The sequence below is a fragment of the Talpa europaea genome (genome assembly GCF_964194135.1).
Source record: "Talpa europaea genome assembly, chromosome: 10".
Taxonomy (NCBI): domain Eukaryota; kingdom Metazoa; phylum Chordata; class Mammalia; order Eulipotyphla; family Talpidae; genus Talpa; species Talpa europaea.
In genome coordinates, this window is record NC_140077.1 from 18,919,435 (window position 1) to 18,935,029 (window position 15,595).

Consider the following 15,595-nt stretch of genomic DNA (forward strand, 5'->3'; position numbering starts at 1 on the left):
ACAGTCAGGCACCCCGTTTTGTATCGGGGTTGCTCTACAACAGTTCTAGCCCCGGACAGGAAGGTGACCCACATGGCGCAGCAGATCTCTCCTGTCTCTCCAGCTGCTCCCCTCAGCAGTGTATTTCAGTAGATCTGCATGTTCTGCTCCTCACTCTGTCTCTGGTGAATCCTCTCACCCCAAACACCTCTGGCCTGTACTCCAGTTCTTATATATATAAATAAATCTTTAAAAAAAAAAAAAAAAAAAGCCAGACTCAGAAGGCTGCACACTATGTGATTCCACTGATATGCAATGTCCAGAACAGGCACATCTATAGAGATTGAAGGTAGGATTAGGGGTGTGAGGCTAGAGAATAGAGAATAAGGGGAACTTGGAATGGCTACCTGGTCTCCTGGACCAGGTAGTCCCTCCCCTGGCCCAGTCTAATCTTTCCCTTCCCTTTCCATCATCCCTTCTCACCCCCTGCTCTCCTTCTGGGACATCCAAGTGAATTGGAAAGACCTACCTTGGGGGGGGGGGGCATAACAAAAATGCTCTGAAATTAGTGGTGATAGCTACACAACTCTATGACTATTAACATCCAGTGAATTGTACATTCTAAAAGTATGACTTTATATGAATTATAACTTTTTAAATAAAACTGCAGACAGTACCAAGTAGAAGACCCTCTCTTCAGACCAGTGATCCTTAAAGTGTGTCCCCAGACCCAAGTAATCAGCATCACCAGGAAATGACCTGAAATGTAAATTCTCAAGTTCCACCTAAGAACTACATCATTAGAAATGCTGGGGATATGACCCTTCAATTTGGGTGTTGACAATCCCTCTAGGTAATTCTGATGCAGGTGCAAATCACTGCTCCAGACTAAGGGAGGCATTATGTAAAGGGCCAGAAAGTAAGTATTTTAGGCGTAGCATGCCACATAAATAGACTGTCACATACTTTTTATTTTTTACAATCCTTTATAAATATATAAAAACCATTCCTAGTTCCCAGGCACTATAAAACAGTAAGAGGCAAATTTGGACACCCGAGCCAGTGTTCACAAACTCCTGCTCAGGAGCAGCACATTGCCACTCAGGAAGATCTCTGCAGCTTTTCAGCAAAGACAAGTGGCCCTTTTCTCTGTAATAAGGGAAATGATCAGTGGTCTTCCAGTGTCAGTTTCCCCTTTATTGAGATACCCTCCTACATGCCAAGGCCAAGGTTAAGACCAGATCCTGCTTTCCAGTCAACCTTTATTAACTCACTGCAGACAATTCAGTGTGCTCAAAAAATTTATTCAGTTCACAGTGATCCTCTGAATTGTTGGAAAGTTCTACTAAACAAAAACTCATCCAGACATGGACCCAGGTAAACCACAACGGCTCCCCAGGGAAGCTTGAGCCATTGCCTGGAGCAGCAGAGTTGGGAAAGGGAGGTAGCAGTGATTTGCTGTATGTCCTTTAAGACTTTGGTCCTGGTTGATTTCCTCGTAGAGGTATCCAAAAAAAAAAAAAAATTCCTTTCCTATTCAGTACATGCCAGTCTGTCTTTGGTGTTTAACCCAAGGGGCTGAGGAAGGGAGGTGGCTAGGAAATTACCCCCATGAAAATAGTTAATATCTATCCACATCCTTTTTAGTCACAGTCAGTGGATTTTTCTTTCAAACACAAAGAAGTAAAATCAGACAGGATTTAGGGGAGGGGGAGAAAGTCAGTGTTAACAGAGAGGCTGGAAGTCCCAGGAAACCGCTGCCTGACAGTGACCTTATTTAGCACTAAGAACTCCTAAGTGACTGATAAAGTCAAAGTTAGCAGCACTCCCAAAGTGGCTTTTCTCCTGGAGGCAGCAGGGAGGAGAATGGGGAAGGGTGGCTGTGAACCCCAGGGTGACACTCCCCACTCTCTCTTCCTAGGTTTGCTAAGGCTGATCAGCTGAAAGATTGCACAGCTTGAGAAAAGATGAGGAGAAAGGGGAGAGGGAGCTTCTTTTTATCCCAGAGGCTCCTCCCCACTTAGACTGGAACTAGCATCTCAAAAGTTTTCTAATTTTCCAAAGAGTTTTCTTGAGTATTTATCCCACATGTCAGCAACCTATCCAAGAGGGAGAACAAGGCTGAGCAGGTAGCAGACTGAGGACTTGGTCTTTCCCCCCTTGTTCATTTTTATTCCCTGGAGTCCAACAAACCAGTGGCATCCTCCCACCTATCCAAATCCACCCTGGTTTTCAGGCCCAGTGGGCAAAGGAGTGAGGGCATAGCTAGACATGTGGCTAAGGAGGAGCTGGTGAATATGGCCACTTAGAGACCCTTGTTGAAGTAGACATAAGGCACAGGTTCTCCATACTTGGTCCTAATGGTGCCTTGGAGCTCTGGTTCCAGTGAGGAAACTGGAAATTTGCTGAAAAGAGAAAAGGGGGTGACAAGTATATACCTGGACAAGAAGCAAATTACCCTCAGATAAAGTCAACTCGAATGCCACCTCCAAGAAGCCCTTCCTGATTTTTCCATCAGAATTACTAGTGGCCTTTGTACACTACGATGTGTTACTTTTACCTCTACCAGACCAGTCTTCATTCTCCCTGGTGCTAAACTTCCATCTTCCCTGAAGATTACAATCATGGTGCTTGGAGATGTCTAGCAGGTAACTACCAAACAAAGAACCCTAAAGAAGGAAAATTAAGAACCTCCTCTGTATATACTGAAACTACCTGGTCTCCTGGAGCTAGTCCCTCCCCTGGCCCAGTCTAATCCTTCCCTTCCCTTTCCATCATCCCTTCTCACCCCCTGCTCTCCTTCTGGGACATCCAAGTGAATTGGAAAGACCCACCTCCACCCTTTGGCAAACATGAGCCAAAATAAGTACCTATTCTCTTGTTCAATTCAAAGACCAGATCCAGCCAGGGGAGATGGAGCTAAATTCCCAAGCAACAGGATCAGAAAGTCTGGTTGTTCCCCCACCTCCTCTCCAAGGCAGCCCTTGCCCTACTGGGAGGAAGCAACTCATCCCTCTGCGTGGAGAGCTCAGGTATACCATCCATCCACAGCTATGAGCTCAGAGTTCAGGCTGGCGGGCCTTGTCCTCAAACACATGTGCCCTCCCAGCCCTCTGCCTCCATGGACAGCAGGCCCGTCAGGGAGGGCAGGGACAGAGTGTCCAATAAACAGAGTGAGGAATGAACAGCTGATACCATGTCTGCGGAAAGAGCCCACATGCCACTGGCACCATGAAGATGAGGCTGGAAGGAAGGAGAAACCAGAGGTTAGGGGGCTTCTTATCACAGGCCCACCCACACCCCCTCCCTGAGGTCCCAAAGGATGAGGGAGATACCCATTCACCAGGCCTGCCTTCCGGCTGGCCCCAGAGAGCCCTCCCTTCAGTCTCCTCTTGGTCTCCCAGTGCTGGGACACCCAATATGGCACAGGATAAAGTCACCCCCAGTACCCCCACCCATCGTGAGATAGCCACTCTGTTTTCAAGCAGATGAAGCCAGTGGAAATACCAGGAGTGTGAGCAACAGCAGCCCTAAAGGCCCCAAGCACCTGCTGAGGTTGGGGAGAGCCAGGGAGAGGCGGGAAGCGACCCCAAAGCCCTGCCCCCTACTCACTGGACACCTAGTCTGTTAGATACCAGTAAAGAGCTGAGTTTCTAAGCCTTTCTGGGCAAATCATTTGGTGAACTGTTTAAAAGGCAAAGCTGATTCAGCAGATCTGGAGGTAGGTTTGCAAGTCTTTATATTTCTAACAAGTTCTCTGATGATGAGGGTCCAGGACCATGTCTGACAGATTCCAGGAATCTAACAGGCCAGAGTTGCTATGCCAGCTTTGCCACTTACTAGCTGTGCACTCTTAGGCAAGTTCCCTCTGAGCCAGCGGAGGTCCCTTGCAGGGTTCCTGCCTTCACAGGAGACCACACATTCCAAGTCCTGCTCATGGTAACTGCCCATTCAGGACTAAGTCACTTAGCAGAAGCTGCTACAGTGTGATGTCAGCCTGGGGCATGAGCGTGGTCCTATCTCAGCTCAGGCACCGCCAGCTACACCCCAGACGAGTTTCTTAATCCTGCTAAGCCCCAGATTCCTCATTTGTAAAAGGAGATCATGTCAGTACAGATACCTCTAGGGCTCAGAGAATTCAGTGAAATTGTAGCTGTGAAGGATTAGCACAGAGGGGACGCCAAGAAAACATCCAGTGTCAGTTGTTGCTGTCGTCACCCACGTGATACGGTCACCTGTGACACGTGCAGCCAACAGCAGGCACCTGAGAATGCCTTGTATATTTCCTGACAGCCCCAGGTTGTCTCATCATTTTTGAGGTGTCATCATCTACAAAGGGGATTTACTTGTATGGACACAGAGTTGCCACAGGGCACTATGGGAGTCAGGGTGCACTGCCTTGGCTGATGCCGTAGTGGGCTGGCATGTGCTGCCACTTGCATGTTAGTGGACACTTTTACCTTCTCCACACATAACCCTCTCTTTTGGGGGATATCTTTTTGGGGATGGGACTATCTCACCATCTTTGCCTCTTCTCTAAAACTGCTGCAGAAAATAAGTGAAATAAAATTAAGTAAATAAAACTGCCCCTGACCATGCGATCCTGGGCGAGGAGGGCACCCAAGCACATTGCTTCCCACACAGATGTGTGCACAATGCCTGGCCAGCCTGGCATCCCCCCAAAAGATGAGGCTAGAGCTCTGCAGAGGAACCAAGGAGTCCTGAGGAGCTTGGGCACTCCGAAGTCAGGGAAAGGACCACATGCTCAGCAACATGGGTGACAGGAGAAGACACTTCAGGGGCGGCAGCCACCACAGATCCCAAACCAAGAAAACGCGATACTCACAAGCACCCGCACAGCATGACCTGCAACGGTCCATGCAGGACCTTGACTTTCTGCACAAGAACAAACGAAAGAGAGACACACCTGGGGTTTCTATGCCTCACAGGAACCCCACATCCGCCCTGCCGCCAGCCACCCAGAGTGCACCAGTGGGGACTGACAGCCTTGCCCTGAATGTTGGGGGCGGGGAGCTTTCCTTGCCCTCTGCAGACAGGACCAAGAAACAGGCTATGGTGTGGGAAGCAGGTGGCCCGCAGGGTTTGGAATGGGTCCAACTTGAGTGGGATGAAGGGAGGCAGCAGAGGGAAGGACAGGAGGTCAGAAGCCTGGGGCACAGTTATGGCTGGCGACTCTGGGAAGACAAAGAGAACCCCACACACCTTCATGAAACGCAGTTTCTCCAGTTGTTCCATAACGATGGGCAGCAAGACTGGAAGAGACCAGGGAGGAACTGAGTGGGCAGGGCTGGAAGGCTCTCCCCAAGCCCCCTTGCCAAAGTCAGATCAAGGACTGAGTGATTCTTCTTCCTTCCCCAGAAGTTTCAGAAAGTGCTTTTCATTGGGGAGAAGAATGGAGGATGGCGTTGGCATGACCACCTGACCTGTGACCCCCCAAGTGCTGGCAGAAGGGTGCTTTCCAAACTTCTGAACCAGAAATCTCTAATCATAAGAGGACACATGCCACAGGCCCAAAGCACCCCTCCCCAACACAAAACTATCTCTGAAGGCTCATGCAAGTAAGTTCTAGACCCTCTCTGCAATCTGCGCCCCCTCCAGAGGCAGAAACAGGACGGGCTACAGTTTGTACCACTGTCTCCCCAGCACCCACACTGGGCCCAGCAATTGAAGGTAGTGATGAATATTTGTCCAATGCAAATAACCCCCCTCCCCAAACCTCTGATTAATGAATGTTCCAGGAAGGGAGGGAGGAGGGGATTCTCAATGACTTTCAGGGCTCTGCAAACATGGCAGTAGAAGCTGGGGCCCCACCTCCCCACCCAAAAGCGAAGTGTGACTGAGGTCTCCACTGTGTTTTCCAGGATACCCCAGGATGGAAGGGTTTCCCCATCTTACTCATGCCAGGGGCTGCCATGGCAATCCGAGAAATAACCACTTGAGTGATGCCGACAATAGCAGCTCTCTGAGGACAGAAAAGAGTCAATTGTCAGGCATGACCTTATCCAGGATACAGGCTGTGTGCGGGTCAGTGTCACGGCCAGGGACTGAGTGACCTCACCTGACCCTGGTCCACCCAGCCAGAACTTTATGGTTCCCAGACCAGCAATGATGGCTAAAGGACAGGAGAGGCATGTTGCGGACAAAGAAATGTTGGGACAGTTGGGATGAGGTGGAGTCAGGGCTTAGACCAGTAAGGGCAGGACAGAGTATGAGCCAGAATTCCCTCTCCCACGCCAAGAGAGGCTCTGCTCACCCGGGAGTGACCGATCTCATTGTGATTCTTGTCCTTCACGCAGATGCCCTGAATGAGTTCCCTAAACAAAGACAGGAGAGGCTGTACTTGGGAAAGTGCCCAAAGCCTTCCAGTGATGATGTGATAAACCAGGGGGCCAAGACCAGGGCGCCTGAGCTCTAGGAATCCACCTCCTGCAACCTGGCCTTGATCTTCCTTCTGCACCCCAGTGAGTGGTAACTCCAAAGTGACAGTGGGCAGTTTGAGGGCAGCAGTTAAGAGAGCTGGGTCAAATCCTGAGGTTGAGGGTAAGGGTTTGCTCTTATACCTGCTAGACTCAGTTACCCTCCTCTGCAAAATGGGGATCATCCTGGCACCTGGTGAGGACTCAGCAGGCAAATGCCTATAGGGTGCTTAGCCCAGCGCCACACACTGAAGAGCTGCTCTGGCTATAATGCTCAAGTCAGTTTTTGACAGCATTCAACCCAAGACCATGAAGGTGGCTGGAACTCATTCATTTATTGGGAAGGAGCAACTGGATGGAAAAAGAAATGAGGAGAGGAGCAATGCATGTGCATGGCTACTCTGGGCGTGTGCTCCTTCTGCAAGGGCCACTGGGATCAATTTCCACTTGCCAGCACATTCCCAAGAAATTATAAATTGTTGACATTGGAGATGACAATGAAAGGGATGACAGCAGTGGCTGCCTGACAGCTCACACTTACATAGCATTTGTAACATGTTCTAGGCAATGTTTTAAGTGCACCATGTATATCACATCATTAAATTTCACAACAGAAGAACAGTTACACTTTCTCTAGTCAAGTACAAAGATTGCAAGGCACAAGGTTTCAACTTTGCAGCTGCTGAGCTTAGAGCTGGGTCCCTGGGAAACATTTATCTAGTCCTCTGGCTTCTTTCAAAGCAGCTGTTCTGTCTTTGGAAACCTCACTTTGCTACATTTCCCTCTGTGAAATGCAGGGCTTCGGTGAAGGGCAGTGTTTACTACTTAAAGAGCTGCAGTGGAAAACTCAAGATCTAGTATAAAAACCCACAGGTCCACCCTATCTGCCTCAGCCCGTAGCATCCAAAAATGACTCCCAAGCACTCATCATTTGACTACGATTAAACCTTAGTCACTGCCATTGCTGGAGCTGTCGCTGCTGGAGCAGCCAATTCCCAGGGACCCTTTGAAAGTGCCCAGCTCAGCCCCAAGAAGCCACTCATTGCCTTGGCTTCTTGCCCCGCCCTGCTAACCTTGTGGCTTATGAGGAGGAAAAGGGATCCTGTACTCACTGCTGTCGCATCATTGGTATGTTGACACAATTAGCTGCGGCCACAGCAGCAAAGGGCACCCAGCGGCCCACCAGGGGTGGAGCTCTCTGTGGGGAGAGGGAACAATTCTGTTCTTCTGGGTCATTGATGGTGGGAGCGGGGGGGACTTAAGGATATAAAACAAGACATCGGGTCTTACTGCCACAAATCTTGCCATCCAGTCTGGGAAGCCCAAACTCCCTCAAAGGCCTGAGGAAAAACCAACCTGGGGACAGAGCTGCTGTATTTCCCACTACTTGCTGGGTTCTCCATACCCAGCTCACCCAGGCAGGGGAAACGGAATGGGGAGCTTTCCACAGGACTTTGCTGCCCCCCAGTGGCTGTCATGGGTATAGCGGCCCCAGATCTTACCTTTGTCAACATGTTCATGCCCACAGCAGTGGCCACAGCGGTGGTGGTGGCTGTGACGTAGGAAAGGGCCATCTGCCTGGTGAGGGAGAGAGATGCTTGGCAGTTGGAAGCCCTATTGGCTGAGGGCAAGGACATGGTTTGATTGATAAAGTCTGGAAACAAGTTTCCATGAGCTCTGTCCCCAGCCTCATCTTGTGACCTCTGCCACTCACAATGCTTTCTTTTACTAATTTTTTTTCCAAAGATTTATTTATTTATGCATACAAGAGCTGGGGTACAGGCCAGAGATGCAAGGGGTGGGGGGGCGGGGTGAGAGGACTCACCAGAGGCAGAGTGGGTAAGAGAACAGGCAGACTGACTGAAACACACTGCTGAGGGGAGCAGCGGATGATACAGGAGAGGTCTGCTGAGCCATGTGGGTAGCTCCCTTGCCGGCCAGGGATCAAACTTGTGCTGCAGAGGCTCTGGATAGCTTCACAGAGTGGTGCTTAACCCCTTGTGCCACCAGGGAGGCCCTCTTTTACTGATTTAAATATGCCCAGCTCTTTCCTGTCTTAGATTTTTTGCATGCTGCTGCTCCAGAGAACTCTTCTCTAGTTAAATCCTTATCCTTCAGAACTCCAATGTACTGTTCAAGCTCTACAAAAAGGACTTCCCTGACTAGTCCGTGTAACAGACCACGGTTCTCTGGCTTCTCACCCTGTTTGTTTCATTAATGGCAGAGTGTATACCTCAGATTATTGTGCATGTTTTCATAAAGATCCTTAAACTCCACAAGACCACACCTGTCTTACTCTAATGGATCCCCAGCAGCTAGAACTATGCCTGACACATAATACATACTCAAGAAATATTTGTTGACTGAATCAAAGAACATTTGGAATTGTTCTAGGAAGAAGATATTCTCCTATTACTCAGCTTAAGAAAATACTTCCAAACCCAAAAAAGGGAGAGTTGATCACCTGCCCAGTGCAAGCCCCATGGAGGAAGAATAAACAGGATAAGAGAACCCTTTGGGGGCCCCAGGGAACAGCCATCTGCTCCAGACCCATGTGCACTGCCCAGAGTTCAGGTCACCTACCTCTCCGATGTGGGGGAAGCGGCATTCCTGTTGGTATAGTTGACTAAGGCATTGAAGGACTGGTTCACCCATTGCCAGAAGATCACCGCCGGCATGGTCCTACCAGTGAGGGGACCCCAGAGAGCAAGATGGAAGGGATGGCCTGGTGGACACCAAACCACATCACCTGCTGTTCCCATGCTGTGGATGCAGCTGGGCTCCCACACAAGCAGGCCCTTCTGCCTGGAATATCTGGCCCTTCTCTGTTCAAGGCAAAATCCTGCTCTGTTAAGAGATCATTTCCTCCTGGGAACATTCCTGACCCTTCTCTGCCATTCCTGAAACACAGGAACTCCATGCTCCCTGCTCCCACAAGCCCATACTCTCCCCCAACCTACCACTCAGAAATTGGACTGTAACTGTTTACTTCTTGGTCTCTTCAGAAACACTGGGCAATCCTTGAGGGGAGGAACTAAAGTCTTTATATTCCCAACACCTGGTCCAAGGCCTGGCTCAATAGCCAGACAAATGTGTGAGGTGGGAGGAGAGGCAGGTGGAGGGAGGTAAGAGAGGGAGCGGGAGGAGTCGCATATCCATAGCTACAAGTTTATTCTCTCCCCACTGGAACCTGAGAGTCTTCTTATTTTTCTTTTTTCACTTGGGAGGTACTTTGGGAAGCGGGAGTTGGGAGAGTTTATTTGATGAGAGTTCTAGAGAAGACAGCCCTCAGCACCAGTATGTCCTGGCTGTGTGAACTCAGACAAGTCACATAACCTCTAGGATTAAACGAGACAATACATATAAAGAATTTAGCACAGTGCCTGACCTCTGGAAAGGGGCCATAAAGATGGCTGTTGTGATTACCACATGGCTTCCTGCCTAGTGGAGCCACATGCCAGCCTGTGCTGTGGGCTCCCTGGCCTACCTGTAGAATTGGAGCATGAAGCCTGTGATGATCATGCCGCCCGGGACCTGGAAGGACATCCGCCCAATGACATTCATCTTCTCCCCGGTGTCAGGGTGGAAGGCCGAGTCATACAGCTTTTTAGCATATAGCAGCTGCTCCACTTGGGTGCCTGGGGGCACGACTCCCATCCTGCCCCCCAAGAATAGGCAGAGTTACCTCCTGGCCCCCCTGCCAGTCACCTTGTGCCTCCCTCCTTCCTAAGACCTCTGCTCCTCCCCAGCATTGGTTCCCACCTGCTCCCATCAACACTGGCAGTGTCTCCGGCCCCTGCCCCAATCACTCACCTGCTCTTCTCCACCATAATCTTGGCCCAGTCCAGCTCCTGCTCTGGTACCAGGACAGTGCGGGGGTCCGTGATATTGAAGAAGTGCTTCACCCGCCCAAGGAAAGTGCTCTGGTCCCAACGGGGGGCATCGATGTTAAAGCCAGACAGGTCAGCCTCCATCTTCCTCATACACAAAACTGGGGACTTCAAAGACAGAGGGAAAATAAGGATTTCCCCAATACGAAAGCCTTCTCTGGATGTCCTGAGCACCTCCCACTGGTGTAGATCAACCAGCATCATCTGACTTGTTTGGGAAGGTCCCGGTGACAGGCCGCCAGACTGAGCGATCAGGCACCAACGCGTGCATCCTGGTGGCCAAGCCCTGTGCTTGATCATGCAGTCGCAGGCTGGGGCAAAGGAAAACTCAGTACCTGTCCCTTGAGGAACCTGACTGGGTAACAAGAGCCCACCCAGGAGATAATACATAATATTAGCAACAGCAAGTACAGGAGGCAAGAGAGAGCAGAGATGAGAGCACGACAATACATGCGCCTTCCAGAAGAAGCAAACAGACTTATCTGAAAGATGCAGAAGGTAGGGGATCACAATAGGGTAGAAACAATCACTTATAAAGGTGGAAATAAACATAGCATGATTACTTTCGTCATTTGAGTGTATGTGTGAGTATGTGTGAGCACATGCACATGTGGTACATGCCTGCCCTGGGAGAGACCCCTGGCCACAGTTGTAAGTAAGGCATCATGTCTTCCCTCAAGGAATTATAGAATGGGTGTGGGGGCAGGATGGGGGGGTGGTAACACAGCAGGGCAGCAGTGTAATCAGTACTGCTGACAGACACTGGAAGTAGTGGAGAGCCACTGAAGAGGCAGGCAGTTGGGAAGAAAGTCCTGGAGGAGGGGCCATGCAGGTGCACCTACAGCTGGAGTACCTGAGGGGGGCCTAGCCCTCTTTTGAAAGGATTCCATCTGATTAAGTCAGGTCACCCAGGATAATTTCCCTTCAGATTAACTCAAATATAACCAATTAGGGACTGTGGTTACATTCACAAAACCCCTTTCCACCACAACTAAATTTAGGTTGGATTAGATAATTGGAAGAAGGTATGTTGTGCTACAAAGTGGCTGCTTCTCTCCCCTACCCCCACCTCCACCTCCACTTCTAACTCGAGACAAACTTACCAGAGACAGAGCTTGTCCTGTTTTCTTTGACACATAAAAGATACCTAGAATCTTTTGTTGACACATAAAAGAAACCTAGCCTGGGGTTTCTGACTTGGGCATTAAGGAACTAAGGCAGAGAACTTATAGAAAAAGAAGCTTTAAGGAGGAAAACATGAATTTGGTTTCCATACATTGAGTTTCAAGTGACATGGGACTTTCTTAAAACCAGTCTCTGTTCTTCGCAAATGCCATTCCCTGTTCAGAAGACTATTCCTTCCCCCTTTCACTAAATACCACCTACTCATCCTTTTTATTTTTCTCAGGAACAATTTTCATCTTTACTTCTATACTTTCTACTTGATTATTTGTCTTACAGTCATCTATATCCAGAAGCCCTTACAGAACTGACCAACCAAACTTGTATCTAGATATTTTGAAAAGGAAACATTACTGATGGGAGCCATGTGCCTAGTAAAAAAGAAATACTTCATATTAAGCAGTAAAGTGAAAGAATTCTACCCAAACTTCCTCTTAATATATACCCACGAGTGACTGCAGTTGCGAGGGACACTATAGCAAAGCCACCTCTGAATAAAGAGCAGTCTTAAAAGCATTGTTAGCATCTAATTTCAAGCCTCCCAACCCATAAAAAAAAAAAAAAAGTAGCCTTCTCTCTAAAGATAGTCCTGAGTTCCTTTCAAGAAAGCACCTCCTCATCCTTCAGATCTCGGCTAGACTCTCCTTTCCTCAGGGAATACTTCAAAGGACACTTTTCCTCCTTCTCCAGCCACTAGACAAGCAGCTCTGCCCTAAGTCCTCTTAGCTCCCATGTCTCTTCAGTGTTGTGCTCGGCTGCAGCACACAGGGGGGGCTTTATCTCAGTGTCAACCTTCCCCACTAGGCTATAAGCTCCGTGCGGCCAGGGCTTGCATCGTTTTGCTCACCACAGTGCACTAGTGCCTAGTTCAAGACTTCAAGTATTTGCTCAGCAAGAAGTCCAGTTTGCCAGAAACTAGATATTTAGCTCGAAAGAAAGCACAGAGGTCTGGGATAGCGGCAAACAGTGAGCCAGCAGCACAGCGGCCATTATGATGAAGTTTTATAATGAGAATACACAGAAAAATTAAAAATTAAAGGAAGCCCCCAAAGATGCAAAAGAACAACCAGAGAAATGGGAGAGGGAGTAGCCAATAAATGGGGTCAAGGGAGAGTAGGGTCCTAGTTTTAGAACTCTTAGTAGAGTGAGAGACTTCCACAAGCCGCTAAGCTGGGGCTAAATGGTCTCCCTGCCAGAAGAAGCCTGCACAGGAGAGGCCCACACGGAGTTTCCACAGCAATCCTGCCTGACACCACCAGAAACCTCTGGAGGAGCCAGAAGCTAGACAGATGAGTCCACTGCCAGAACTCTGACTCCCACTCCACCACAGACCCAAGAGAAAGCTCCCCAGGCTGGTTCAAAGACCAAGGGCACGTCACCCGGAACCAGCCCACCTCAGGAGGCGAGGGAGAAAAAGGTCACTCGCACTGATTCTGCATGAAACAAATAGGGGTCAGCCTGGCCAGCAAAACACACGCTGCCTCGGCTTACAGAGTCCTCCAGGAGCAACTGCTATGGCTTACCCTACACACACACACACACACACACACCCCACACCCCCAGAGCCCTCCTTCTTCAATCCAACATTGGAAAGCCCTCTGACTTTCACAATGGAGGCACTTCTACCAAGTCGGGGGTAATCATTTGCTAATTATGCAAGAATCTTTGCTTTCATTACTAAGGTCAGATAGGAACTGCCCAGTCCCTCTCTTACATAAAATATCAGGCTAAAAGAAAATCTAACTTCTCTGTCTGGGACATTTTCCTTCATACCCATTGCCGCAAGAGGCATAGATCTATGACTCCTTCAAGGTAAATTCCAGCCCTTCTGCTTTATCTCCTATAGCATTCTTTGTCCTCTGCATGTTGGCTTTTACAAGTGTTACTTTTTTGTTATTTACAGTGATTTGTGTCAAGTAGGAGTCTCCTGACATACTGTAAGTTTTATACTGTAGCTTTTATGTGCTTTTTAAAAGTACTTACTGCCTGGGGCCTCCCTGGTTTCACAGGGGTTAAAGACACTGTGACATTAATTCAATCCCTGGCCAGGGAGCTACCCACATGGTGCAGCAGACCTCTCCTGTCTCGCTCACTGCTCCCCTCATCAGTGTATATCAGTACATCTGCCTATTCTGCTCCCCACTCTGTCTCTAGTGAACCCTCTCACCCTCTGCACCTCTGGCCGACACCCTAGCTCCTGCATGCATAAATAAATAAATCTTTTTTCTTTTTTTAAAGATTTATTTATTTATGCATACAAGAACTGGGGTATAGGCCAGAGGTGCGGGAGGGTGAGAGGATTCACCAGAGACAGAGCAGGGAGCATAACAGGCAGAAGGACCGAAAACACTGCTGAGGGGAATAGCGGGCAAGGCAGGAGAGGTCTGCCGTGCCATGTGGGTCTCTCCCTGACCAGTCGGGAATCAAACCAGCGCTGCAGAGGCTGCGGACAGCTTCACAGTGCTGTGCTCAACCCCCTGCACCACCAGGGAGGCCCTAAATAAAAAAATACTTACTGCCTGCTTGAAAAGCATTCCAACTCCTTGGGTCCTCTGAGCATCCTCTTTCAAGTCAAATTCAGAAAATGCCTTGGGGACAGAAGTAAGAGCAGGCTTCCTTGCACAAAGCTGCAAATATCCCACCTAACTTGAGGCCTATCTGGTTTCCAGATTTTCTTCCACAGTTATTATACATTCCCTCTTCCCACACCTGCCACATCAGGCATTTCCTAAAGCCACTCTCATATTCAGAGAGGTTCGGCTGCAGAACGAACATGGCTCCACTACTGGGAACAAGGGGTGAGATGGAAATCAAACAGGTGTTGACTGATACCTCTTTCCTCCTAGTATTAGCGTGTAATGGCTCCGACCTCCACTGAGCTAGCCTCGACAGAGTGTCATGGCACACGTGGCTTTGCTCTAAGCGCTGTAGCACATACAGATGTGAACAACAAATAGATCCAGTCATGCTCATCTAGCTAGGGGCACCCAGATAGAGCCTCAATCCACAACGGTGGAAGGAAGGAACAAAAAGGAGACAACGGTCCACTACTCCTCAAAGAGCTCACTTGTCCCAGACAGAACTGATTTTCCCTAGCAAACAATATCAGAGAGGACAGGCTTCCAATCTTCTGGGGTATCCTCTGGCAAGAGAGGGGAAATACCCAAAATTTCCTTGTTTGCAGCCCAGGTAGGGAGAAAAACAAAACATCATCACTGGTATTTGCATCAGAGGAAGATCAAGACAGCCAAACTCAGGAATAAAAACCACTGAGGCGGTAGGGCCTCCCTGGTGGTACCAAGAGTGAAGTCTCAGGACTATCAAGCTATCACCAGCCACTGCAACAATGCACTGAGTTCAATCCCTTGCCAGGGAGCTACATGGTGCAGCAGACCTTTCCTGTCTCGCCTGCTGCTCCCCTCAGCAGTGTATTTCAGTAGATCCACATGTTCTCTCCCCACTCTGTCTCTAGTGAATCCTCTCATCCCCAGCCCCCTGCACCTCTAGCTACACCCCAGCTCTTGTATGCATAAATAATAATAAATCTTTTAAAAAGACCAAAAAAAAAACACTGAGATGGTAAGGGTCGGAGTCAAAGCTGCCAAGAACAAGTTGGAGAATGAGACTAATAATCAAAGAAGCAGCCCAGGCATCTGCCTATGTCACTCAAGTGACTTCAAGGTCACCATGATATTAAACATCAGAGAAATCTGCCTTGCTTTTTTCACAAAACAAAAGGTTAGAGACAAGTCGATTACTGAGTACAGTCTCTGAATTCACCTTGCGCCTCCCTTAGTCAGGGCTCTGAACTCAGTTTTTCTACAATGATTTCAAGCAAGTATGTAGGGAGCAGATGTTTTAAAAACACTTTAATTGAATGTATAAGTAGCCAAGGACCATTCATAGGCCTAAGGAAATAGGCCTTCATTCCAAAACCCAAAAGCCCAAGTGAAACTATTAACAATAGCTAAGCCCTATAGAGCATGTCCTATGTCTAGGCAATGTTCTATGTCCTTGGCATGTAATAATTCATATAATCCTTACAAGAACTCAATGAGGTAGTTAAGAGGTACAGGCATCTGCAAACTTCCAGATGCATCATCTGCA

At 48.7% G+C, this 15,595-nt stretch overlaps 1 protein-coding gene across 1 annotated transcript; it reads right to left on the reverse strand.

Annotated features, from left to right (window-relative positions):
- Window positions 1-2,284: 2,284 nt before the first annotated feature.
- On the reverse strand, window positions 2,285-10,587 carry SFXN2 (sideroflexin 2; the record flags this gene model as incomplete). The annotated part of the gene is made up of 11 exons (XM_084244986.1): window positions 10,230-10,587; window positions 9,904-10,074; window positions 9,000-9,098; window positions 7,919-7,994; window positions 7,529-7,614; window positions 6,254-6,314; window positions 5,896-5,962; window positions 5,203-5,252; window positions 4,826-4,875; window positions 3,175-3,222; window positions 2,285-2,384 (listed from the first exon to the last, which is right to left on the reverse strand). The coding sequence occupies exons 1-11, from the start codon at window positions 10,508-10,510 to the stop codon at window positions 2,285-2,287; spliced, it is 1,089 nt and encodes a 362-aa protein (XP_084101112.1). The 5' UTR covers window positions 10,511-10,587.
- Window positions 10,588-15,595: the final 5,008 nt, after the last annotated feature.